Source organism: Rhea pennata, chromosome 4 (assembly GCF_028389875.1).
Source record: "Rhea pennata isolate bPtePen1 chromosome 4, bPtePen1.pri, whole genome shotgun sequence".
Lineage (NCBI taxonomy): Eukaryota > Metazoa > Chordata > Aves > Rheiformes > Rheidae > Rhea > Rhea pennata.
Window position 1 is genome coordinate 34,516,178 of NC_084666.1, and position 26,370 is coordinate 34,542,547.

General features: G+C 38.5%; 1 protein-coding gene across 22 annotated transcripts in view; it reads left to right on the forward strand.

Moving 5' to 3' along the window:
* Positions 1-26,370, forward strand: part of SORBS2 (sorbin and SH3 domain containing 2) — a 160,556-nt gene that overhangs the window by 93,728 nt on the left and 40,458 nt on the right. For 12 of the 22 annotated variants that reach the window (XM_062575689.1, XM_062575688.1, XM_062575687.1 and 9 more), the window contains 7 exons: positions 2,163-2,642; positions 6,384-6,528; positions 8,743-8,918; positions 14,136-14,202; positions 15,290-15,334; positions 16,505-16,691; positions 19,934-20,048. In XM_062575689.1, the coding sequence (XP_062431673.1) occupies positions 2,163-2,642; positions 6,384-6,528; positions 8,743-8,918; positions 14,136-14,202; positions 15,290-15,334; positions 16,505-16,691; positions 19,934-20,048 (1,215 nt within the window). Of the gene's footprint in view, positions 1-2,162; positions 2,643-6,383; positions 6,529-8,742; positions 8,919-9,607; positions 9,773-14,135; positions 14,203-15,289; positions 15,335-16,504; positions 16,692-19,933; positions 20,049-26,370 lie in introns of those variants that run through there. The other 10 variants (XM_062575692.1, XM_062575699.1, XM_062575700.1 and 7 more) reach the window with 5 other exon arrangements.

Sequence of the window (26,370 nt, forward strand, 5' to 3'; positions counted from 1 at the left end):
TATTGCTACTGCCTCCTAATTGCATTACCTCCTGGTTCATGTGTTTTGCTGGAGATCTTGAATTGTGACTTGAATGATGAAGTTGAGCATGAATGATAGTTCTGTATTCCCATCGTGTATCTAACTGTGAGCTGAAAAATTATGCACCATTACCTACGATTTTCATGTATGTGCATAAATGCATGCATCTTAAGCCCCTAATATATTATGCTATATAACCAGCAGTTTAGGCTCTGCATGTGATTGTTTTTCATGAAATCATTTTAATAATATTCCATTGTTCCTTAGACGTTTCCATTGGCAAATTAGTTATGTCTAAAACTCAATGTCCTTTTACAATCATATACCCACTTACCAATTTTCTGAATAAGTAGTAATCTCTTTGGATTTACTTTATGAAAAGCTTCTTATTTGTTTTTGGGGGGTTTTTTGAACTGCAGATTTGAAACATTGCTCAGAATAAGATTTGGATTTTAAGCTGTTCGGCTAAGGATCTTACTGCTATAACTGCTGATTTTAACAGTAGCTTCTGTCTACTTACATGTATTCCATAGGTCCAGGAGCACCCAGCAGTTTTTTCAAACCATTTAGAAGAAATGGTGGATATCCGTTCACTTGCTTAAGATTCCTTCTGAAATGTTTGTTTGTACAGTTGGTCTTACCTCATTAAGACTTTTTGCATAAATTCCAGTTGATCTCAGTAAGAATTATGGAACTGGGCCCCCAATGACCTCTAATAAGCAGTACAGTCTGGGTTGTGTTCTAAGTCTTCTATAAGAGATTTAAAGATATTTTCAGATTGTGGATTAAAATGCCAAAATGGCATTTTAATCTGTTAGATTAAAACATTTTCAAAAGACTAAAGATGTTCACATACTCTAAAAGACAGGAAATAAGCATGGTACAGTCAATAACAATGTGATATCTTTGAATAAATTTTTTTTTTTTTAAGTAGCAATTACTGCATATGGTTTCTTACTGTCCTCTATTTTTTGTAACTTTAAAATCCTGAATATTCTTTCCCTGAAGCTATTCAAGGTTCCTTCAACCCTATCAGAGGTGAAACCATTAGTGCTGAAGTAGGTAGGATTTTGACATTTGAGAACCTGATGGAAAGCTTGTGGCTGACAGACAGCACAGCAGGATTTGTGCAGCAGTTTAATAAATATTGGATGCCAACATGATTTTCCTGTATTTTTAACTGAAAAAAAAAGAAGTTGTAGATACAAGACTAGTTCAAACCCAGTGTCCTGTGACTGATTTGAAACGTGAGAACATAAAGCTTAAACGTTATGTGGCAAGTTACCAAAGTGCTCTCTTGAGGGTGTTCTCTTATAGAATGATGCTGAAGCCAACAAACTAATGTGTTTTGTTTCAGTACTAAGTCATCCCTGTCTTGGTCTTCTGTTCCCGGTCCTTTTTCTTCCTCACTTAAAGCAGGTACCCTAATAATCCTTGTGTCGTCTAATGTTGAAAGGCTGCTGTCCTTACGTTGTTATCCCGTAGGCTGACAGGGTGCTTCCAGGGTGCTTCAAATTCTAAAGCCGTCCAAACGTTTTTGTCAATGAGGCAGTGGAGAAGATATGTTCAGTCATAAAAGGGGGGGGGGGGAACAAAAAACAACTCTGTTATCTATTGTTTGAAGGTCATGTGAACACTCAATTCAGAGGTTTCCATTTAGCTTCCAGTCTTGCCAATCTTGCCAAAATGATATCTGTTCTTTGCGGGGGGCGGGGAGAGGAAAGGGCAACTTTTCTGGAGATCAGAATTACGGATCCCTTTTTCCTTTCACAAACACAACTGACACGTGCTATTTGCTAGTCTCATATTTATGTAAAGTATAAGATGGTGAGAACCTCATCTGTCCTCAGCTGAGATCATTTCATATATGGAACATGTTATGAATATTCATCCCCAGCACACTATGGTTTCTGGCGTTGCTTCCAGCAGCATATGATGCGTTCCTTTCTTTCATGTTTTTCTGCTTTATTATAGAGCGTGGGTGATTTCTTTCCTAATCCATGTGAATGTGAACTCCCTAGGGCTGCTGAAAAACTCATGCTTTTGTAATTCTCCTACACACAGCAAGAGGCAAAGGGAAAAATTTTTATTCATTTGGTAATGTGTTTTCTTTTCTTATTTTTTTTTCCTTCGAAACTCAGCTTGGAAACCAGAAAGTAACTGCCCCTGTGATGGAGGTAAATGCTTCACAGACACACAGACAAACAGCAGCAGAAGCTTCTCCACTGCCTCTTCCTCCTCCTGTGGTACCAGTTAACAGAGCCTCTTTCTCACCAGACAGTGGCACCCATCTAGTACCATACTCTTTGCCAACGCTTGATGATTTTTTGCCTTCACGCTTTTATAAAACCCCAACCCTTTCACATTTTTCATATAAATACCCCTTCCTAGCTTCTGAAAGCATTATCCACGGGAACGAAACAGCCTCAGTAAGCGCAGACTCTGCCGTGAGCGAGCGCTCCTCCCGCACGGTGAGCGAGTCCTCCACTGCCGTTCTAGATGAGCTACAGACTTGTAGCTATGCTACTACTGACTGCTCTGAGACACCTTCCCCAACCTTGAGCCAGATGTCTGCTGTGTCAGATGGCACCGCCTTAACCAACACTGCTGCCACTTCTCATGTAATTATCCTTCCTTTTTTCCTCCTCCGTTTTGTTCAAACAGGTTGTCAAAGAACGCTAATTTGTCTGTTGTCCGGTTACTCGGGCAATATTCTGTTGATAGCTCTCTGTGTTCGCCGTCTGAGGATGCATTTTGCAACAACTATTTACAAAAAATAATTCGCGTAGCAGATCTGGTAGTAGCCAGTGAAACGATACCAAGTTGTTGCCCAGCTCAGTTTTCAGCCAAGGTGTACTGAACATTTAGGATAAATGAGTCATTCAATAAACACCTGTTCCAAATGCACTAAATGAAAGAAATCTATTGACATTTAACAGATTTGTTTAAAATACTGTTAGTGGTTTACAGGTTTGCAGAGTTGTAGCTTCATGGCTACTACCATTTTTTTTGGTTTATACTGAGGTACAGATTTCACTAATATAAATTGTAAATTCATAGTAAATAATGGCAATATTTAACATAATTTTTTCCTCCAGCCATGACCACTGACTGCATGAAGTTGCTTCTGTTTCCTCTCCTCTAACTAACCTTTCCCTCTCTTAAGCACAGTTTCTTACAGGAGTGAACTTCACAAATAATCTTGTGGTATCTAAGTATCCTTTTACTTTTTGCTTGGTTAAGTCAATGTTTGTTTTATATTTACATGCACTTTTCTGTAGTTTAGTACGTTCATCTATGGGTGAGTAGAAAATGTATAGAATTTAGGTCAAATCTAGATCATTTCTAATTTCTTTTGGGATTATCGGTATGATTAAAATGAGTCAGAACTGAGCCTTCATTTAGACTGAGCAATCTGGTGCTGGAGAAAAAGCTGAAAGTTGTGCTGAGACCGAAGTTCTGCTGGGTCACACAGTATTCTAACCTGAACTTAACATGCTGAAGTATTTGTACAGTCATTTACAAGTCTAAGCGGAGCGCTTAGTCTAAAAAGAGCGTAAGGTGTATGTATTTTTTTAACCTTTGTATGATTTTTCTAAAAAGTGGTTTGAACCCAAAAACTTGCAAGTAGTCACCCAGAGAGTCAGCTAACTGTAGTCACTGCTCTGGATGCTGTTTAGAAGATGATAACAGGCATGTAAAAGCTATCATTCCTAACTCTTTCCAAAGAATCGGTACTGTAAATCTGCATGCACCTTGCCGTTGTAACCAAAGAGCATGTTCAGTATAGACCGGTACTGCAATAACACCCAGTCACTACGTGACCGGCTACTAGCTTTGGGAAGCATGGAACGTCTATGTTTTCTTCTAAGCTACTTCTGAAATAATCAACTGACTTTATTTTTCTTAGAGAAATGTTTTTGTAAGTTAAAATGAGCAGTCCTTTCCCTTCCCCTTTTGAAGGGATCTACTATAGTCAGGTCTGCCCACCACTTCCACTCTTAGAAATGTCCAGGCAGGTGTGAGCCTAACAGTGTTTTGCCTTTAATGGACAAAGAGAAAAGGATAAATCTTCCACCTAAGGACAAAAACCCCAAGACAGTCCTGAGATTCTTATAGGGAGATTGAACTGCTGGCAAGACCCATCTTTTGCATTTCGGAAGTTTTCGGAGTCCTTGTCTTCATTCCTGTGTAGAAAAGGGCCAAATGACTATAAACGTATCCACAAACTGAGAAAAGAGTGGGGAAGCTGTGGTCACACACACACACACACACTGTTAGTAGCTCCATCCCTGCAAATACAGGTGCTGTGATGGTCATCTGTCTCAAAGGGGCTTCCTTTTCATTTGGTAAATGAAAACCGCTGAGAAAACCGTAAAGACAATATAGCCACAAATTTTAGTTTCTTTGAAAATCTAAATTATAAGTTGAGAATTATAAAATAAGTTCTTATTCAATCTTATATTTAGAATTAGAGTTAAAAAAAAAATAAGAACAGTTGTTTTTGGAATTTATTTTCTTTTAGATTCCATTCCTGTTATGAACATTTTCCTTTTAAAGTACTTTTCAGGGGTTCTTTATGTACTTCAAAACTGTGGAATCAAATGGAATCTTAATGGAAATAAACGTTAGATTTTGCCTTTTACTCAAACCCAGGACTGTCACAATCTTGGAGAACTGATCTTGAATATTGCATCCTCATCCAGTGTCTTGCAGCCAGCGAGGGCTGTGCAGTGTTGCTGCACAGAGCTGCTCAGACATCTGTAGTGGGGACCTCTTTCCTTTGGCTGCCTGCTCAGCAGAGAGAGAGTCAGAAAGCAGCTCCTGTCCCAGCTAGCTGCTGTTCGGCTGCTCTGAGCCAGAGCTCCAGGTTCCTCCTGACACACAGACCCAGGAACTGGCTCGTGGAAGGAAGGTAAAACCTGGTAGCCGGAAAGAACCTTTCAAGGCAGGAGTAGGTAGCTCTGCCAGCAGCGAAGCACCAGTGGTGTATATTGGAGGAAAAATAAACGGAGAAGGAACACAGGAAAAATAGAGAGTTGGAGGTCATCCCTCTGAGCTGGGAAATGCCTCCAATTTGGTGCAATTGTCATATATGGACATTCCACATTTACACTTGTAACTGATGTCCATCCGCTACTTGTGTGCATCCTGTTACCTGCAGTACCGAGCACTGCTTATTGTATGAGCCATTTGGCAAAGCCCATCACACAAAGGTCTAAATATTTGGTTATAGAAATTCATAGGAGCAATTCGGAAAGAATAGCACTAGTTCTCTTACTCTCTTCAGAGAAAGAAATACTGTAGTAAATAAACACCTTGCCTAAAAACAAGTTTACCAAAAATGGCAACATGCAGGAAAAGAGAACAGTCTAACCTGTTGACTGGGATAGAGATATATGGCCTCATCTGAGAACCTCGACTGAAGACATTCCTTGTCTCTCAAAATGTTCCCACCAAGCTTATTCAGCTCTCATTTTCTAATAGCTTCAAGTACTTTTGGAGGATGGGTGTGAGAAAAGCCAACTTCGTTTACATTTTGGGTCTTGACTACTCAGAGAAGAAACATTTATACATAAAAGTTTTAGTGGGGACATCACCACAAGACAAACTTTTCAACTTGGCTCTAACAGGGGCCATTAAAATGTAAAACCCCTGAGTGCATCTGTGAGTTCATGTAATGCCTGCCTAGGAGCCAGAATTTACTGTCCTAGCCATTGGAGGCTGGGGTGTTAACAATTTTAAATTGGTTATCTTCAAAATATATCATGAGCTAATTATTATATTTTTAAATATATTTTTTCATATTTTAATTTTAATAAGAAATATAATTTTTTCTTCTTGTTTGCTGTACGAAATAGTCTCATTTTATACTAACAGCATTTGTAATGTCCCACATATTTGTGCTGTTTTAATTCTCTTCTTTCGTCACGTAGAACTGAGCAAAGCTTTTAGTGCTCCCAGTTTTGTTCAGAGGTAAAGAAAATAGCCATTCAGCATGAAAAGAGGGCTTAGGGAAAGCTTCGCGCCCTTCCCTCTTGAAGTATTTACCGCTGTCTCGTCCCATTGGGGATGCCTCCTTGACGCCTCCGTTTTGGTCCTCGCGGTGCGCCCCGGAGCAGAGCTGCAGCCCGGAGGCGGGGACCCTCCACCCAGGGCCAGGGGAGCGGGTTGTCCCAGAGACGCCTCCTGCGCCTAAAGCACCCGTGGCCTCGTTTTGCTGCCGTCCTGCCGGCTTGCTTGGCCTCCCCATCCTGCTTACTTGGTTTTGCTCTCTTGTGCTGTCGGGAGAGGGAGGTTTGCACCAGCGGCACCGGGGGCTGCGCCTGTGCCTTACCGCGATGTTGTTTTGTCTCCCTCAGGCTCAGATCGCGGTGAACGGGAGCTCTGGCACCGCTGCCAGCCCAGTGAGTCCCTTCCAAAGACCTTTCTCCCCTTCTTCAGCTTTCCCTCCACCAGCTGCTCTCAACTCCAACGTCGTCGTCGTGCAGCATGGCAGGATGATGGGTAAGCCTTGCACCAGGCATTTGCTTCACACGTTGCACAGCGTATCCGATTTGTTTGGCGGGGATTGCAAATGACTGCCGAGCGCTGTGTAGCCATAACGATGGGACTGTCTGTTCCTCTACCTCCGGGGGGAAAAAACTGCAAGAAATAATCGATACAAGTCCACTTGCACAGCCCCCATCAGATTTTGTACACTGCTACTCCCTGCAGCTTCTGTAATCTGCAGTGAAAACACCGCCACAAAGCATGAGTCTCTGGGCTTTCGAACACCTGCAGTTATGTCAGTTCATAATTTATTTATGTGTTTTTTGTAGGGTATTATTTACTGTTTTGTTTTAAATACTTAAATGATCAGCCCCATAAAGGAGCTCTCTGTTTTGTCAGCATAGTCCAGTTCTGCCAGTACAGTCATTTGCTTGCCCTTTTCTCCACCAGTGTTTGCATATTTAGATAGCACATACATGCAAAAACCACTCTGAATGTGGTCCTAGTGTTTACTTCTTGGTAGTGCAGGCAGGCAAATGAGGTGGCAGCTCTGGCTCTGAGACTTACGGCTCAGGTAAATGCTGCTTAACCGTGTCTAAGCGATGAGCATAAAACCTGTGCGTGTGGCTTCCTCCACATCCCAAAACCCTGGGTTCTTTGATCACTTGCATTTTCCTGATCTAGTTCTTTATCGATTTTGTTTTAGAAATACCTGAAACAAAGTGTTTTTCCCTGATTTTTGCTCCTGTGCATTGCTGAAGTTTTACGTTCCACAAGAACAGCCTGATTTTATTCTCCTTGTTCATGAAAAAAATCTCACTGATGGCAGCAGTTTGAGGCCTATAAAGAATGAAAGCTCAAATCCCAAAAGTTTTCTAAATTTAACATCCTGCACTTTGGGAAGAAGGCCCAAATATTCAGACATTTGCCACACAGAGATGCCCCTCACCATATATGTGTAGTACTGGATTATTTACAGGATTTTAAACTTGAGTAAACAGCTGAAACAGTCATGCCAAATGCAACTCTTTGCAGTAGGAGGAGGCAGAAATATTTGAATTAAAATTAGAGCTTTGAGTAACCAGAGCACTTTTCACCAAATTATATTATAGTTCAAATCTTTTGCTTCAGAAAAATGAAAGGATTTTAATGGCACATGAAGGGCAACAATAATCTTTGCCAGTAGCGCTAGAAATATTTATCTTTACCCCCTACTTTCATTTATCCTTCAGTAGGAATATCTGACAAACACCGTATGTGCTCTTGCACAAAAACATGTTTAGTTGTAATAGCCCACTAGTTATTTACTGAAATACACGGTGTGAAGGACTTGTTCTGCATGCAAGAGACAAGTACCTCGTCCACAACACAAGGGAATCTCACATGACATGACCCAGCGGTGAGGCATTTTTTGTGAAATCAATGACTCGCGCTGAATTTTGGAGCTAAAAGGTAATAGCAGCATATTAATTAATTATAAAGGGAGAGTTGGGGGAGAGCGACAGAAATATTGTGAGCTGGTAGGAACCAGCAGCAGCCTGCAGTACTCAGCTGCAGCACGGAAGGTGGATCATCAGACTGCTCTATGAGTGCAATGTTACCGAGGCTCATTTTTACGGACTACGTGAAGAGATGCTTAAACATCCCAACGTACCTTTAGGAGGTGAAAACTATCTAGGATTTTTTTTTTTTTCAAAATGTCATGCATTAGAACTTAGTATTTCTAACACATATGGTGAATCTTGGTGGAATTTGAATGAAATCCATTGCTGTGCTTACAAGACACTAATTTTCCACATAGTGCTATTTGGGGGAGGAGGAGAAGTATTGAAATTATATCACTAGTTCAAAGGACGAGCAGGAAAGATGCAAGTTTGATTCACAGGAATAAAAGGTTGTGATACCGCTGTCTCTCAGTAGATTTTACTGGGTTTGTGGGGGGTGGGTTTCTCCTTTTTCATGGCCAAGAGGCTATGAAAAAGTGCCTCTAACCTAAGAAATTCTGAGTTGAATAGCCTAATGCATTAACATGCTTATAGCTCTGGTGATGTAAGATTAAGCAGGGGGGAAGCCCCAGCTAAGACAAGCTAAGTTTTTATGAAGCGTGCATATGTGTGCGGTTCCTAGGTTGCCGTCGAGTCTTCGTACAGCACGTTGAAACTGAAAAGCGTAGCTGCTAAGTGTGACCACTGTGCCGTTATACAACGCTCTGTCACGTTATCTTTACAGAGTCCACAGAGATGTACTCACAGCACGTTCAGTCTCTTGGCAGCAGCACCACCACCAGTACAATACCCATCTGTAGATCCTTGGAGGAAGAGAAAAAAATTACAGTCATTAAAGCTCCGCATTATGCAGGGATTGGCCCGGTAGATGAATCTGGAATCCCGACAGCAATTAGAACGGTAGGAAATTCTGGGGAATCTGTGTATGAACTCATACAATGAATCGATTGTTGGTAATGGGTTTTTCACATTCTTCTGGTCTTATATAATGTGGAATACAGCGTGCGTAATCAAGGGGCTCATGAATATAATATTGTGTGTTGAAGGAAAAGGAGACCGCTGATGGGAGCGTAATTGGGCAACCTCATGTTTCCAGTTTTAATTATGAGTAGTCAGAATTTTGTCTCTTGCGTCGTTGCCTTTTGGATATATGCAGTAATTGCATTTGTCATGTCATTTTTAAAACTAAAGTTTATACATGCTATGTATATGTGTGTGTTTGTGTGCATGCAGCTATATATATATATATATATACATATTTTTGTATGTATACATACATATGTGTATATATATAAATATATCTATCGCATGCTCCTGCATTTTGGGTGGGTGTTCTTCTCATTTCATCAGTGTGGTGTAGAAATTCATAGCGTTGTTCCGATAAGAATCCAAGTGACCGCTGTTGTCGTGGGAACGCAGTGCCTAAGCACGGTGCCCTCGGATGGCACGTAAATGAGCAGCGTGGAAACCTTTCCTCTGTGACTAGCCCGGTTTGGATGACCTGCCGCTCGTGAGTGCTTTAGGGGTCCCAGGATGGCAAACTGAAGAGTTTTGTTTTCGCTATGCTGGAGCATTCTTTCCACTCCGCTGTCAGGGCAGCCTCTTCTGGCTGGTCCAGCCAGCGCAGTGGCAGCTGCACTAGCTCTGCGAAGGAAGTGCTTACTGGCCTTGCCAGTCGGAGGAGAAGTCCTGTGCTAGCCGGAGAAAGAGTAAGAAGAGCGGGAGCCAGGATGAAAGCTGCAGAGCCCTTGCAGGTGAAGTTTTGGGAGGTGCAAGGATGTAGCAGCTGTTGGATATATCCTCCCTGCCAACGCTGACATATGGGGCTGTGCTGTAATTGCCAAGAACTACTTCAGTGGATTGAAAAATTAGGGGGAAAATCAGGAATTGATGGAGAGAGACGATAGGAAAAATTCAGAATAAGTGGTAAGACGGGGACAATTTTGATAAGAATGGGGGGAAACTCTGGCATTTCCTGCGCTCTTTATTTCTGATATAGACAAATAATATCATCAGAACTCTTTTAAAAATGAACAAATTTACTTGCAACAGTGCTCTAGCTTCCTACCCTTTCTCCAAGCAAATATGTCCCTTTATGTAGGATAAAGACGTTATTTTTGTTGGCTTTTTTTAAATAGCAGTTTTGTTTAATAGGATGGATATTAGTTATATAAGAGTATAACAGAAATCCCCCTCAAATGTGCTTAATGGAGTTGGCAAGCTGCCAACTTATATTTAACTTTCAGATCAGATGGTCTGAATCTCTAAGATTTTCTCCTAAACGTCTGCATGCAATTTGAAGTATGACATTTTTCAGCTGCTCTTGTTTTATGTTGTTTCAGTTTCAAAATATCTTGCAGCTTTTAACTTCAGTATTGCAGAAATGAGACTCATGATCAGATATGAGTAAAAAGATTATGCCTATTTGTGTGTGTGTGTGTGTGTGTGTAAGAGAGTATGTCTGTCTTGAGTGCTACTTTGTGCACTTATTCTGCCTCCTTAGGACTTAGCTGGAAGTAAGACTGTTTTCAAGATGTTGATCTGAGATTACATTTTACATATTGACAAGTAAATCTGAGCCTGCTGTAGCCTAGTAGTGTGAGAACAAAGGTGATATAGTTGTCAGCAAAAGACTCAAATAGGCTGCACCTCAGCATTTCTCAGGAGTGTGGTACTATGCAGAAACATGCAAAAGTGCTGTAACTGCATTTTCTACGAACAAGAGAAGGTGGGATAGATAAATGGCTCACTTTTTCTCCAAGGTCAGTGGGTAATCCAAATAGGAATCTTCTCTAAGAAAGTTCAGACTTGCTCTGTCTGGAAGCAGAAGTTTTCAAATTAGCTGAGCTTATCATTGCATGCAAAGTTTAAATGTTTCTTATTCTTCCATCCTTAGGAGAAGGGCAACAGTCTTTCAAAAAAGCAGCAAATGCAGATTCAGATGTGATAGGTGGCAAACCCACTGGGTTCTGAAACAGCACACTACCTAATGGGAAGCTTGTAAGAAAAAAAATAGTATTTAGGAGTGTGTGTATTCTGGATTCAAAGTGCTTTTCAGGAGTAGAGAGGTTTTTCAACCTGTGATGATCTCCCTGTCTTTGCTCTCAGAACACCGTTTGTGAAAGCTGCTTAGCCAAGGAAAGCAGAGTGATGCTCTCTTGCCTTTCTGTTCCCGCAAACTATCCCTGTCCAAAGCTGCTGAGAGGGGAAGGGCTCATCTAAAGCTCTTTCTTCTCCCAGAACTTACGTACTATCTTAGCGTGTTACCTTCATACTATTTTAGCTCCTGCCGGCTCAGGAAAGTGCAAGTCTGAAGCTTGAAAATTCAGATCATTGTTGAGTGTTGCCACTGTGCCAAGCCCTGCCCCAAAGATGGTGAAATTCCAAGGCACTGAAGATAAAGTCTTTGGAAAAAAAGTGATTAAAACGTTATTCCAGAAAAGCATTTAGTCAAATGGCACAACCAGACTTTACCACTGCCAGGGTCCTAGGAAAAGAAAAAACAAATTTATGGAAAGTGAAATGACTGCAGTGTTCTAGTTGTATTAAAACTATCCAAAATGATTGCTTTGCGGGTGACCATCAAAATCAGCACATTGAAAAAGACTCTTTATTTTGTAAGAAGGAAAAACTTTTACTCCGTAGTTAGCAAAGTAGCATTTTAGCTAGGAGAAAAAAAAGAAAAATGAAAACAGAAGGTCTGCTGAGATTTGTACCTGTGTCCTTTAATTGTGAAGTCTGGTGAATTGTTAGACTATTGCAGTGATGACGCACTTCTAAATACCAATTGCAGATACTTTTTGTGCCTTCTGAAGGCTATTCAACTGATTGTTCATTCGCATATGATACACGTCTTCCACCATTTAATTGCAATAACATATGCAAAGGAGTATGGCATCTGCCATGAGTTGATGCATTGATGTAAACTGCTGATTTCTCAAACAGATTTTGACTTTTGGGGTTAGTGAATATAAATTGAGAAAGTATATTTTGAAATTAATTTATGCTATACCTGAACACGTCTTATCTGGCTTGTAATGTAATGCCAAATTACTGGCTGAGGCTTTGAATATGGAGTGGGGTAAGGATTCACAAGAAAAAATAAAATAAAATGCCCAAAAATATGTTGAGAGAGAGAGTAATATGACCTTTTTCTCCGGTCACGTGGAAGCCTCTCCATACTTGCTCTGTATGTGGATTTTTGTGGATTTTTGGAGGACCTGGCCAATTAGGAAGATCTGGCAAAGAGGTATCTACGCATCTTTGTCACTTGGCAAGCAGTAGGGTACTAGCAGTAATATTTTTGCACAATTTCCTATCTATTCATCTACCACAAATTCAAGCTCAATTGGAAGACTCTTTTGGCCCAATGCAATCAAAGAGGCAATGCGGTACAGTGGGAGCAGCACTGGTTTGTGCTGCTGTAGGATATGAGGAATTTCATGGAGGACATGGTCGCGTGCATGAACGCCTTCAAAGTTGCTTTAGAACTTACCTTGGGTGACCTTGGAGCACCCAGCGGCACATTTGCTTGAAGTCCTGCTCGAAGTTATTCTTACTTGAGTTTTGCTGCTATAGATGTTTAATACATTTAGGGAAATAAAGTTAAAATGGCCCAAATCTACTTCTGAGAAACATCTCTTTGGCAGAAATCAGGAATGGAGGTGGGTAGGGCCTGGTCTTGATGCAAAGCTAATCTCCTAGATTGCCAGTAAGCAGGCCGCAGTGAAAAACATAACCTGCCACTTAAATTTTTTAATTTCCCAGCAGATCTGTGAATTTTTCAGTTGACTGTCAGCCCTTCCTTTAAACAACAAACCAAAAAAGCCATTTAATTGCTATTTTATGAAAACTCATATTCATTCCTCAAAATGCAGAAACATCTTCTGCCTAGTTCCTTATAGCTCTTCCTTTAGCAAGAGCTCACTAATGTTAGCAAAACGGATTAATTATGTATAGTAACTTTGACAAGAATTTAGCAAAAGTGTGATTCATTAAAATGACATAGAGTCATGTAAATATACTCAGATCTTCAGATTATTTTGTAGAGGTGAATATGTGGATTTTCACTTTTCACAGGAAAGAGGAGTGGGCAGAGGGATTACAGATTTGGTATTATCTAATACAAGATGATACACATCAGATGGGATCCTCTGAACTATTCCTGTGGATTCCAACTAAAGCAACTAATTCCATGGGGTTATAAGATAATTTGGTTCATCTGAATTAAAACTTTTGCTAGTCAGAAAAACAAGTAAAATTTTAGGACCCAGGAAGAATTAGAAAAATAATCCTGAAAATGTTTGCCTTAATGTAATCAATATTACTTCTTTTTCTGAAATACTATAATCCTATCTCAAAGAAAGCTGACCCAAAAATAGAAAAGGTGAAAGGGTGAGACAGAAAAATAATTAGAAGCATGAGCAAATGTTGATGTGAGGAGAATTTGGAAACTTTGGGACTGCTTAGTTTTCAAAAGTAAAGATACAAATTTAATGAGTCATATTAATAGGTGAATTGCATTTACCTACTTATTTCTTCTTAAAATAGAAGAATAAAAGAAAACTAAGTTTTCTGGAAGGGCAAAGTTAAAATTTATAAAAGTAAATACTGTTCACATATAACCCCAAACTTAACTCCTACATGTAGTATTGTCTTGACACTTTTCTTGGTAATATTCCAAAGTATGTCTGCATTAACATTTTCAAGATAATTTAAGTCAGAAATTGCCAAGCATTAAAAAGAAGGTCTTCCTACAGGCTTGGAATAGCTGAGGTTCTTGCATTCTGCTGTAAAATCATTGTCAAATATAGCATGCTAAGAGAGTGATAAACTCTTTTCTAGCACCAGTTCCTATATTCCTAAGCATGGCTACTCTCCGAGATCAGAGTCTAAAACTGTATCAGTGTTGAATGGCTTCCAGAGTTTGTTGCAGAGGTTCCTAGATGGCAAACTAAAAATACATCACTTGAAACAGAAGGTATGAAAATGGTAATATTGAATAGGGGACAAAGCATGACGGGCCTTAACTCTGCAATCAAAGTAGCATTAAAGATTTGATCAGATCACAGATAATTTTATTTCTTTGTTAATTGTTGAAAACTGTATTTTATTTAGACAGTTGACAGGCCGAAGGATTGGTACAAGACAATGTTCAAGCAAATCCATATGGTTCATAAGCCTGGTAAGTAAGTTTTTTGTCTTGGCTGTGTATTTCTCAGTATTAAGAAATGCACTTTTCTGCCTTTGGATTGGCTGTTGAATGAAAATTCAAACGTTCACTGAATATGAGATAGGGAATCAAATCAAATGGTTAAACTGAATCACAGTTCTTATTTCCAAGAGAGTTATCTTCCTCTGCTAAAAGCTGAATGGATTTATTTTATTACAAGAAATAAGTCAAAATTAAAGTGATTAAAATAGGTGTGAAACCAGTAGAGTTCCTTGTCACCGTGGCGTGATGCACGTCACAGCGATCATTGCCTGCCCCCTCTCCAGTGCGAGGGGTCACAGCACACTCCAGCTTTCTTCTGCAGAGCCTGTTGTTAGAACCACACAGGCTAACAGGCTGTTTTACGGTACGCTTTGGTGTTTAAATTGAGTTTTTTCCATCTCATGTCATATTTGTTTTTGTTGAAATGGAGCTTTGGTGACAGTACCAGTTTTAGAGTTATCCTCCTTTGTCATGGTTGACATCCAAGGATGCTCAGACACTGCATGAAGAGCAATTTGCTCGATACACCTTTGTGGAGGAAGGAGGTCTGCGCTGCTGAGGTATAGCTTCCATTCAGCATGGTTGTGCACAGTGGTAGCGGGAGAATTTAAAAAAGCAGCATAGGGAAAATTTTGGCTTCCAAAGTCTGTTCTGAGCACTAGTCACAGTGATAAGCATTTCAGGTTGTTTTTCACGGTAGGAACAACCACTTAATAGTTTCTAATAAAACTGACAAAAGGAAGAAATGGAGCATGGGGAAGGGAGACAGACAGACAAACAACTGTAATTTGCAATTTGGGGTTAACCAGTAACTACGCAACATGGGTGTCATGGCAAGACAATACCATTTTTAGCAATAAGATGGTAAAAATAACCTATGGTAAGTGCAATGGGAAAAGGGAGTCTCCAGAAAACACCTACATGGTGAGATGAGGTGAAGAAGTACAGGGCTTGGCAGCCTACCAATCTTCCGTTTGTATTTGCAAGAACGAAGCTGCATTGCTGTGATAAACTGGCAGGTGTTGCACTGTGGTAACGTGTGTATTTCTTTTTGTAGATGACGACACAGACATGTATAATACTGCATATGCATACAGTACTGGTAGGAATTATTCCCTCCCTCGCTTCAAAATGACGCATTTGTTAATGTCAGCAAGTAACAGGGGTAGTCAGCTATTCAGGCTTGCTTTTATAATATTTATGTAAACACTTTTTGTATCATTTTGTTTTATCTCAGTTGGTGGTTTTTCATGCCTTTTCCCCCAAATGAAACAAAGTTTAGTTTTCATTTCATTCTTGCTACAGAAATGTATTGCAGCTGTGGGCCTCACCCTGCAGATGGAATACATTGTAATACTGTAGTTTCTGATTACCTTGCATTTATTTTCACTAATAATTGTGAGTAACTTGGCCTTTTCATGTCAAAATGAAAAGGAAACTACTGCGTAAATGTACAAATGCTAATTACATATATGGGAAGACAAAGATATTTGAGGGGTTTGTCCTTAAAGCACCTTTTTAAAATGTGCAATAAGATTGCCTAGTCAAGACGCTTCTGTTTTATGATCCTGTTCATTTTTGCTATAGGCACTGACATTGACGTCATTTAGCTGCAGGAAAGACATACTCATCGAATACTTACATAACTGATACATCTTTCAGAGAGGGCAGAAGTATTTACTAGAACCAAAAGTAAAAGTGTGAATATACTACATATGCAAAAAAAAAAAAAAAACATAGTGCCTTATGCAAAAATCCCATACAAAATTCTTTCATTTCAGTGTTTGTGTTGCATTATTGAGAACATTTGTGTGTGTCCGTTGTTCAAGATCTTATTCAAGATGTCCAATTGCCTAATTGTCCCAAGCTAAAAGTAATTATTAAATACTATGAAAAAAGCATATCTGTTTCCTGCCCCCTCCCTCCTCCTGAACCTAAGAACAACTGAGAGGCAGGATGAGCCCTAGGTGTTAATAACAGATTGTTATTAACAGCTCTGATGAGACGAATACAGCCATTAACCCTCCACCCCTGTTAGTTGTTAATTTAATTTAACTGTACTGTGCTTTACCTGTGTGCCTGTAGATTTGTATAGAAATGCACAAGTATTATAATGAGCTGAATATTATGTAACAATGTGCTTTCAATAATGCATTTATACCTTTTTATAACATTGCAGCTTTATTAACTGTGGGTTCTTGTAGTATTGCATGCTTTATTTATTAAAACTCACTCTCATGCTGTGACTATTGGTGTTTTTCATTTTTATTAGGTAGCTACAGTCCATCCTTCTCTGCTCAGGCACACCCAGCGGCAAAGACCCAGACATACAGACCACTGTCTAAAAGTGCTTCTGACAGCAGCTCTGATGCCTTTAAGTTTTCCTCCCCGCTACCACCTCCGCACGTGCCACCTCCAGTTCCACCACATCGCCTGCGGGAAAGGTCTACATCGGAAAAGTACGTTAGTGCATTTTCAAACTGTGCTCTCGGTATGTACAGTAATCCTGTTACAGGATGTCATGAAGGGTAAAACAACAACTAGGAAAGTAATGTGACTGCAAAGCTTTACCCAAGGGACAGTAATGTGATCGGGGAGAATCTTTGCTGGTAGCTCAGGCATCATGCCTGGCAATGCCATTTCTTCAACGTGCTGAAGGAGTGCCTATTCCTGCAGATGATGCCACCACGGGCGTTTAAGATTTTCTTTGACATTTTGCAGGCCTGAACTGCTTGTTGCACTTTGGAACAGTCCGTGCAGTGGTGGCTCTCTGGGACAGTTGTTATAAAGGTGGACTCTGAGCAGGACAGGCTGTTCTTGGGATCTACTAGGAAAGTGACAGGATCTAAATGATTTAGCAAACTGAAATTCAAGGAAAGCAAAACTGTAAGAGTTTCACAACCACCCCTTGTTTTCCCAGAGCTGGGAAGACTTTTATATTCCCCCTTTTTAAATCTCCATCTGTGTTTTTGATAGATCAGATTAAAAGGACATGTCAGATTTCTCATCACTTCTCACTTGCTGCATAAAAACAGATACTATCAGTTAAATCCAGCCTGGTAGCAGTTAATTCCTGTTAGCTCAGGAAATAAATGCTTTTCCTTCTGATAAAAACATGAAAAGTGCTCTGTGTGCAAATTCTAGAATCCTCATCATAGCTGTAGGTGCTAGCTCAAGCACACAGGAGTTTATTTAGTGTTTATTTAGTAAATAAATATATATATATGTTTACACACACACAAAAATGTGTAATAATATAGCATTATATTAACTTATAGTATTCATGAATGTAATGTGTGTGTATCTATGTATATATACCTAGATATATTTTAATACTAAAAGTATTAATTCTAGCTCCATTTGTGGATGCAAGGCAACTGTTTTGGATAGCCTCAAGCAATAAAATAAAATCTGGCAAATTGTCAGCCTGGACACTGTAAATATTTTTACATGCAGAAAATGAATGAATATTAAATAGTTTTGATTTTAAAAAAAATCAGCAATTTGAATAAATTGTAAAAGAAATGAGCACCTGAAGTGTTAAAAATTCAGTTTATGATATAGAAAAAATCTGAGATAGTGGCAACCCACAAGATCATTCAGCAGGTATACCATGTGTCAGAGGAAAAAGCAGCAGAACATCGTATGATCTGCAGTAGCACAAGCAGTGCTCATACCTGGTAAACTAAACCACTTAAGAGTCATGCATTTAAATCAGATTTGGGTTTGTTTGCCCTTTCAGAAATGTATGGAGAAATCCTCTCTTTACTTCTCTTACCTATATGCTGTGACTGAGCCTGGGGCTTGTGTCCAGAAGTAGATACTTTGCTCAGCGACTATGGAGTTTGGCTGCTGCTGAGGGCAGGTGGTCAAGTGCTGATGCCAAGCTGCCTCCTAAAGGCCAAGACGTTTGAATTTTGTTAGCAAGTCAGACAGAATTGTAGGTTTTTGTTAGCAAGACACCAAAATGTAGATCTGTTAGATCTGTTAGCTTTGCCTGATCTCTGAAGTTTTGAGAGTCATCCGGTCCTAGGCCAAATGCCTTGGTCACAGAAACTGAGGCCCTTTACAGTTCCTTTTGTCGAGCTTGAAAATAACTGCTCCAGCAGTTAATCTGGATGTTCTGCTTCTCCCCTTTAATCTCCTGCAAGTTAAGACAGACAGTGGAAATCCAGGTTCTCCAGGCTAAAGGATGCCAAACTCTTCAGTTATGCTTTGCTTGCTGCTGATAGCTAGAGCTAGTCAATCTTCTCCTGTCATTGGAAAATTCTCCTTTTAATTGCCTAGAAAATACGACTATTTAAATTCTCACATAAGAGGTTTAGGGTCCATGTATTTCACGGTTTTAGACCTAGGAGGCAGGATATTCTTTGCATTAACAGTCAGGCTCAAAAATACAGTCCACAGGGGGTTGGGTGTGAATCAGAATTTCAGTAGCATCTTTTATTCTTCAAATAAAATTGCAATATAATGCAACTTGATTAGAACATTTCCATTTTCCTGTTCATTCTCAGAAAATATTCCCTCTGAAATTGTCACTTTTCCTCAGTAAAAATAGATAGTGAAGAACCGTATGGAGCTCCTTCACTTAAAAATGTATGGCGTTTTATAAATAGAGATATCTCTGTCCCAGAGCTTGCACCCATAAATGTAATATAAACAAAAAGCTACTCTGTAGTTTTTTTTTTTTTTAATGTACCTGACGTGTCTGCTCACATCAAACTAAGAGAAAGGCTGACATAATTTAGACAGACCATGCTCTTTCTTACTGTAAACACAGGTGGTGTCTACCAGAATTTCCCCTTCACCCATTCTATTGAGTACATTGTCGATCATTTGTGACAGAACTAAATGAAAAGGTGTGTAGCTTGCAGGTATTCCAAATGCAGTACGGGTAGTGACTACAAAACGGCCTGGAAATAACAGCTTTTACTGTGAAAGTAACTAGCTAACTAGCTCCCAAAAATGTGCAGGCAGCCATTTATATAGCATGCTGAAGGGACAAAAAATAGCAGAATAACAGGAACGCTGTTAAATTGAAAGCAAATTTATAATTATAGAGATGATAAACAAAGTTCTTGTCCCTGTGTCAACTGCCATTGTCCTAAAGGACTTCAAATTCTTGCTAGTCTTGTTTATCTGCTCAGATTTCCAAAGAAGCAGTATTCTGCCCTCAGAATATTCAGGAGGAATTTTACTACAGATCAGCAAAAAGAGCATCTATGAAACTTCATATTTTATTTTAAAATAATTCCTCTTTTTTGTCTCAGAAAATTTTTTAACTTTTCAGTATGGACTGTTTATACTGTGCAACAACAAACATCTATTGTTTATCTCTATTACTTAGTATAGTAAATCATGAGACTCCTATAAGAGCAAGTATAAGAAATTTGAGATTTGTGGAGGTATTGTGAGAGGATATGTCAGAAGAAATTTTAAACTAATCTAAGAAGAGTATGAGGGATCCTATAGGCTGGATATTCCCAGTAATTTTCCTGCTCTACTGAATATACCTGCTGCAAACAGGTTAAGATGGTACCGTGGTTAAAATGTTGGGCTGCTAGGCCAGACATTTCACAGTGAAATCTGGAAAGAGAAAGGATGATGCAATTCATCTGTTGGTGTACATATATCTCTTGCATGCAGCTGTAAAGCAGATGGGGAAGATGGTCCAACTGAATTGCTCCTATTTGTTATTTAGAAATGACTGGGATCCCCCTGACAGAAAGGTAGATACCCGCAAATTCCGTTCTGAACCAAGAAGTATTTTTGAATATGAGCCAGGAAAGTCATCAATCCTTGAACACGAAAGACCGGTAAGAGACATAAGTGAAATGGTGATGTAAAGGAAGAGGTTTGGTGAGAGATCGTTTATTTATTTATTTATTTATTTACTACTGATTATATCTACTTAGATGATTATCAAAGGTCCTTTTTCAAATGTGATTTCAGAGAAATTTTTCTTTTCTCTTTCCTGATGTTTGCATTGAAAATGTGGGTTTGGTGTATTTGCTAAACTTAATTGTTCTAGCATTATCAAGAAATGTAAGAATCACTGTGCAAACTTTATGGATGATGAATAGAACTATACATTAATGGAAGATGCTTGTTCTAGTTGGCCTCCATCTCCAGCACTCCTTTTTATCACATTTTCAGTAGTATTAACAGTATATACCATATCTGATTAAGTAAAGCATAAAAACAAATTGTTCGTGTTTTCAGGACATGCCTAATCGTATTCTTAACCAGATTTTGGTTGAATACCAGAACAGGCTGCCCAGAGAGGCTGTGGAGTCTCCATCATTTCAGGTGTTCAAAATTCAACTGGATACAGCCCTCAGCAACTTGCTGTGATCAGACCTGCTTTGAGCAGGGAGTTGGACTAGATGACTCTTGGAGGTCCCTTCCAACCTGAACTATTACATTATTACTGAGCGTACATTAACTTGTAATTAAAACTCTTTATTCCTGCTTTCTGAATAATGATTGCAATTGTGGAATTTTTCAGAAAGGTATCTCACAAAACTAAGCTTAATGCATGCAAAAATAGATATTAACATAAGTTTTCATTTGCTGAAAAACACATTCAGCCAAGTTTTCTAATTTATCTTTATTCTATCTCGATTCTTTATTACTTTAGTAAATTTGGCTTATGTCAATGACAATACTTTCTTTCCTTGGGCTTTTTCTTGAGCTGGAATGGTTGGTGGAATCCAGTGTGAAAGAAGGGGTTTGTATAATTGATACTTGATTATTACTTGCTTATGTATTACTATATTACACGTGTTCATAAGATTTATTAATTTAAAATAAATTAATCAAGTGGTTGTATTTTTAGAACATATAATATGTCAACAGTACATGAAAACACTGTACTAAGGATCTTGCCATCGTATTTGTGTGGTCTTTGCAGGAATGTAACTTTGGTTAGCTAGAAAACAGTAAGCTGTGTATCTATGAAATAAGCTTCTTGCAGAAATGATGCTTTTTTTCAAGAAGGAGGTTAGCATTTCTACATGGACTACTAATTAATCAATCTAATAAGTTACCAGGTTCTCCCAAGTTCATGTGATTTAGTATTTACTGTCAAGCTGAACTCATTTTCTTAAATTCAAAAAGTGATGGCATTTGCTCAGAGCATTTGTTTGATTGCCACAGCTGCATTATACATTCAGCTCAGCCTTTCCAATGCTGCGAAATAACAGCAGATTCAAGAGTTAAAAATTATGAATATTTGAAGAATGGCCTCTTGTTTCTAATAAATTGCATTTTTTACTTGGCATAACATGAAAAAAGAATAATTCATACTGGAACTGTATTGCTGACGAATGTGATGAAAGATACAACTTTGCAATTTTAGTGAACTAATGGAATGAGAAAAAAGTGAGTTTTGCTGATTGTTCCTGCAGACTGTTTTTTTTTCCAAGTTGCTTATTCATTTTACTCTTGATGTTTTCATTTGAGAAGATGGATATGAGCTCTGTTTGGTCCTTGAACATTCGTATGCAGAAAAGCCTTAATCACCTTGAACTTAAAGAACTGCTTCAGCCAAGGGCAAAATTAGACCTTCATTGTCCAAAGCATAGACTAGTAGCTGTTGCGAATAGAAGCAAATGCCTCTTTGTAGATCAGTTCATGGACAGACTGGAGAGATTTTTTTTGATGGATGATTCAGTCTTCTAAAAGATTTGAAAATAGGAGTTTAATGTAAAATGCAAAAGTGCTGACACAAGCATAATTTTGTTTTAAACTTTTGCTTCAGGTAATAGAGTAAACTATCACAATTTCCCAACTGGAACAAGTTGGGATTAATGTAGATTAGAAATGTGAATAATATAATAAAATTAAATTCAATATAATACTAATATTTGGGGAGAGCAATTCAGCAAATACTCATTCAGTAGATGGTAAGAAGCTGAGAAAAGTAATAAAGCTTTTTTTAAAAAAAAAAAAGAAAGAATGAATGAATACATCCATTCATGGATAGATGATTTTTTTTGTTATGGACATAAAAAGATGGCTTATTTCTGCTGCAGCATTGTGCAACATCAGGCAGGATATTACTTTTTTTCTTCTGGATTTTGAACTTTCAAGAGTATAAAACATCTACAAATGTGGGCTTGGGGTTGGTTGGTACTGTGAAATTAAAACTAAAAGTAAAGAAATGTAAGTTACAAAATTAAAGTTTATACCTAACTTCTTCTGTAAAGAAGTACTCTTCCAAAAAAGTGACCTTAACCTGTTGAACAGTCCTCCAAGCAGTAATGTGGCAGCTCCATTTTTCTCATTTCAGTAAGCCTGAAAAACATCACCATTTCTTCTAACAAATTAACATAGCACTGGTAAGGTGGTGCAGAAGCTGTTCTGATGTACGTTGCAATCTCTAATGTCTGCAATACACTAAAATGCTCCTCTTTTCCTCTAATATCATCTGAACCACAGATTTGTTTCCTAAAATGGGTATTTATTTCCAATAAGTTAATTGCAGTGTAATAGTTTAATTTTACTCATATGATTTGAAATTAATTTTTTATTCTTTATTAGTTTCAGCCTTGTATGTATCATAGTTTTTTCTCTGACAGAGGTAGAGGTAATACCTTGTTCTCTACAGCTTCTATATTTCTCCATTTCTGCAGTAATGCAAGTAAGAAAAAATCGTGGTGTTGCTATAAAATAAAGAGTTTATAAAATTGGGACAAACAATACATGCAATTATTTTTATTGCATGTTTTATCAAAGCATGAAAGAACACTTGTGCTGGTCAGATAAAACTCTGTCAGGTTAAATTCCAGTTCTATATTTTTTATATGTTCTATATACAAAATTTCTACTGATTTTATATGCAAGAAGACTTCATGATCTAATACTAAAAGTATTACTGTTTTATCATTTAGCAAAAATAGACCCACATTGCCCAGTGATATACATCCATATTTTTTATTTTAGTGGATAGTTTGGTTTTCTTTAGAATTTAGAAGTTTGGTCAGCTTTGGCATTGCAAGCTGATTATTAGAAAATGCTACGCAGTAGCTGATCTCAAGTCATACTTTCTATCAACTAAAACATTGTTTAAAGTGTTCTTTGAAATTAAATCGAAAACATTTAGGTAAATCATTCATTTATATATATTATGATACAACATTACAAAAGGTATGGAGAGACTAACTCAATCTGCTTGTGACTTGGAACCTTAACAGATATTTTTAAATAGTTTAAAATAAAAAAGAAAAAACTTTCTGGAGCTAATAAAATGCCAAAGCCAGGTTTATGACAAATATCTCGGTCCATTTTTCCAAAGAAACTTCTGCATGGTGTCTGAATTTGCAAGTGCAAAATATTAATTTGACTATGCAGATTGTGTGATAACCACTTAACTGACAAGTTTGAATGCACGCATTGGATAAATACCTGTGAAGGCATCTCTGTGAATATGAAATCATGCACAGGGAAAGTTCCATGCCATACTAGGGAAGCAGTTTTTTAAAACTACATCAGTATTCTTCTATACTTGAATATGCTGATACGGTGTGGTGTTGACTATTTGGTGCAACAAACAAAAAGACGAGGCTGAAGATTCTTTCTCAGTCTTTAAATAGTAAATTTCCAACACGCTTAGGTAATTAAAATGCTACTGAACAAATAAATCAAGGCTAGAGCATAGCAACACAACTTGGGATTAACTGACAAGTCAGAAAAGGGATTTTGCCTTCCTATTACTTATCCTCTGTTCAGATAGTTCGGCTATCACTTAAAAAAAAAAAAAAAAAAAAAAAAAAGACAAATATTTTTTTTTAAGTCAGATCAAAATAATTCATTCTTTTTAAAACTGTTAGAACAGGAAAAGGTCCATCAGCAAAACTGAACCTGAAGGCCAAGGGAGATGAATGGCTCTGCTGCTCTTGGTGGCGCAGGAGCCGCAGCGTGCTGCGGGGAGCCGCCGGGCAGCGCGGGGCTTGCCCACCATGGCTCTCGGTTTCTTCTTATTTGCTGCCCTCTGCCGCTCAACGCGTTAAATAAAAGTAGGACTTGCGTGTGTAGTTTGTTACATTTCCCTACGCCCTCATTTTATCTGCACACCAGTGCATGAAGACAACTTAAAAGCTGAGAAACTACATAAAATCCACTATTTTCAGCTTCTTCACAAGCATGTGAGTTCTGTGCAGTTGGAGCACATTAGCTGGGCTCCAAAAGTGCCTCCTGTCAATTCTCAACACATCTGTCAGTGACAATTAATTCTTTGGTATAATATAAGGATGAAAACATGCTGTAAATATTCCAAAATACTGTAACTCAGTTTGGAGAAATGATGAAAAAGAGGTTGTTTAGTTTTGTTGTCTCAGATTATGCAGATCTGAATTGTGGAATATTTTTTAAAGGTAAGAAGAAAGCTCAGAATAAACCAAGCATTCCCTGTAATGGGAATGAATTAGATATAACAGGGATTTGTGTTCTGCATTCATGATTCTGTTGTGTGTTGTTCTCATGCCTTCATCTCCCTGTTCAGTAATTGTGCAGGAGAGTTTTATGTGATTTTCTGAATTCAGTGACAGTCTATAATAAGGTCACAAATCTTGGTCAGTTCATGAAACTAAATTCAGTGGTGTTTTTCTATTAAAGAGTATGAATAGGGTATGAATAGTTCAGCTGAAACAGTGGTCAGCGATGGTGCTGAGTTATGACTGTGGGTGGTGGAAATGTAAGAGCAAAAGTCTGGAGCAGCTTCACTTCCTGACTCTGCTGTGGAGCCTGGGCAACTAGTTCATCGCTGGCATTTACCTCCCGCTCTGTTAACAGGAATAGTACTGTCCTTACTCGAGGAAGACGTATAGACATTGTGAAGGTAAAGCTGTACAACAACAGTTGGTGTCTAGATATTGCTTGAACAGCTCGTTTATATGTGAGCACCCAGGTAGTTCGGAAGGGCTGCTGGCCTTTCAACAGAGCAAAGCTGACAGCACCAGTAACACCAAAAACTGCAACAAAAGTGCTGCAAGATGTTTACTTTAAACAGTCAAGAACACAGTGTTATCTCTTACAGAAGACCGAAATAGCTGTATGTCTCGTTTGATTGCTTTGGTATATTGGCAACAGCTTGATTCAGGAGGAGAAATGTGTTACTTTCTCAACCACCGTTATCATTCTTTATGCAGGACCTGCCTCCTTCTTTGAGGATTGCTTTCTAGGTTACACTATAATTAGTGTCCAACTTCTGTTAAGCACAGTTGTGGAAGGCCATGTTTTAAATACAAAAATATCTTTAACAAGGTGAATTCTCTGCTTCAGAGCTTTTTAAACCACCACTTCGCTGTAGTTCAGGGCTGCAAGGCAGCTTACATCAGATTCTACAACGGAACTGGAGCTATTTAGAAAATAACTTAGGCAACCAAGTTCGCAATGCATTAAACATCCCATTGGGAGCACTAGTGTTCTGTGCTGTCATGTTTTCATGCTGCTTGAATAAATCTGTCAATTATTCTTCTGCTCACTGAAAAGTTTTCTTAATGCTATCTTCAACTCCTGCTTTATCACTTCATTGTGAGAATTTTCAGATAAACGTAATCTATTTCAGTACGAAAAAACGCTTGATTAAGTCAGCAAGCCTGTGAGAGATAAAGCGTTACAAAATATTGCCAAAACTAATATTATGGAATGCATAATTTTTTTGACCATAAGGATTTAAAATATAATGGTTCCTTTTCATAGGTTGAAGTGCCTATTAGTATAAGCATGCCTGCCTGGTACATGTTGCTTATCTCCACCCAGTGCTTGCTTCAAGACTGTAAGATCCAGAATTAACATGCTTTGTGAGACAACACGGAATGGCTGAAAGCAGTACTGATAAAGTTATGCTTTTATTGCTGATGAGACGGGCACTTTCTTCCCTATGCTGAAGATGACAGTCACTTTGAACATTTTCTTAAGAAGGAGTCTTTAGCAGCAATTAATGTTCTTGACACAGTGATGTTTACAGAAGTGTCAGAGAACTCTCTTAGATTAAAAAGTGTAATTTTAAAATGCTTAACGTTTTCTATTCACTGGAAGAGCAACAGCAACAACAAACATATTAAAGCTACCAGTTAATGACAGCTCTTGAACTAAAATATTCTCCATCTTAAATACCATCTTCATTCTTTAGTT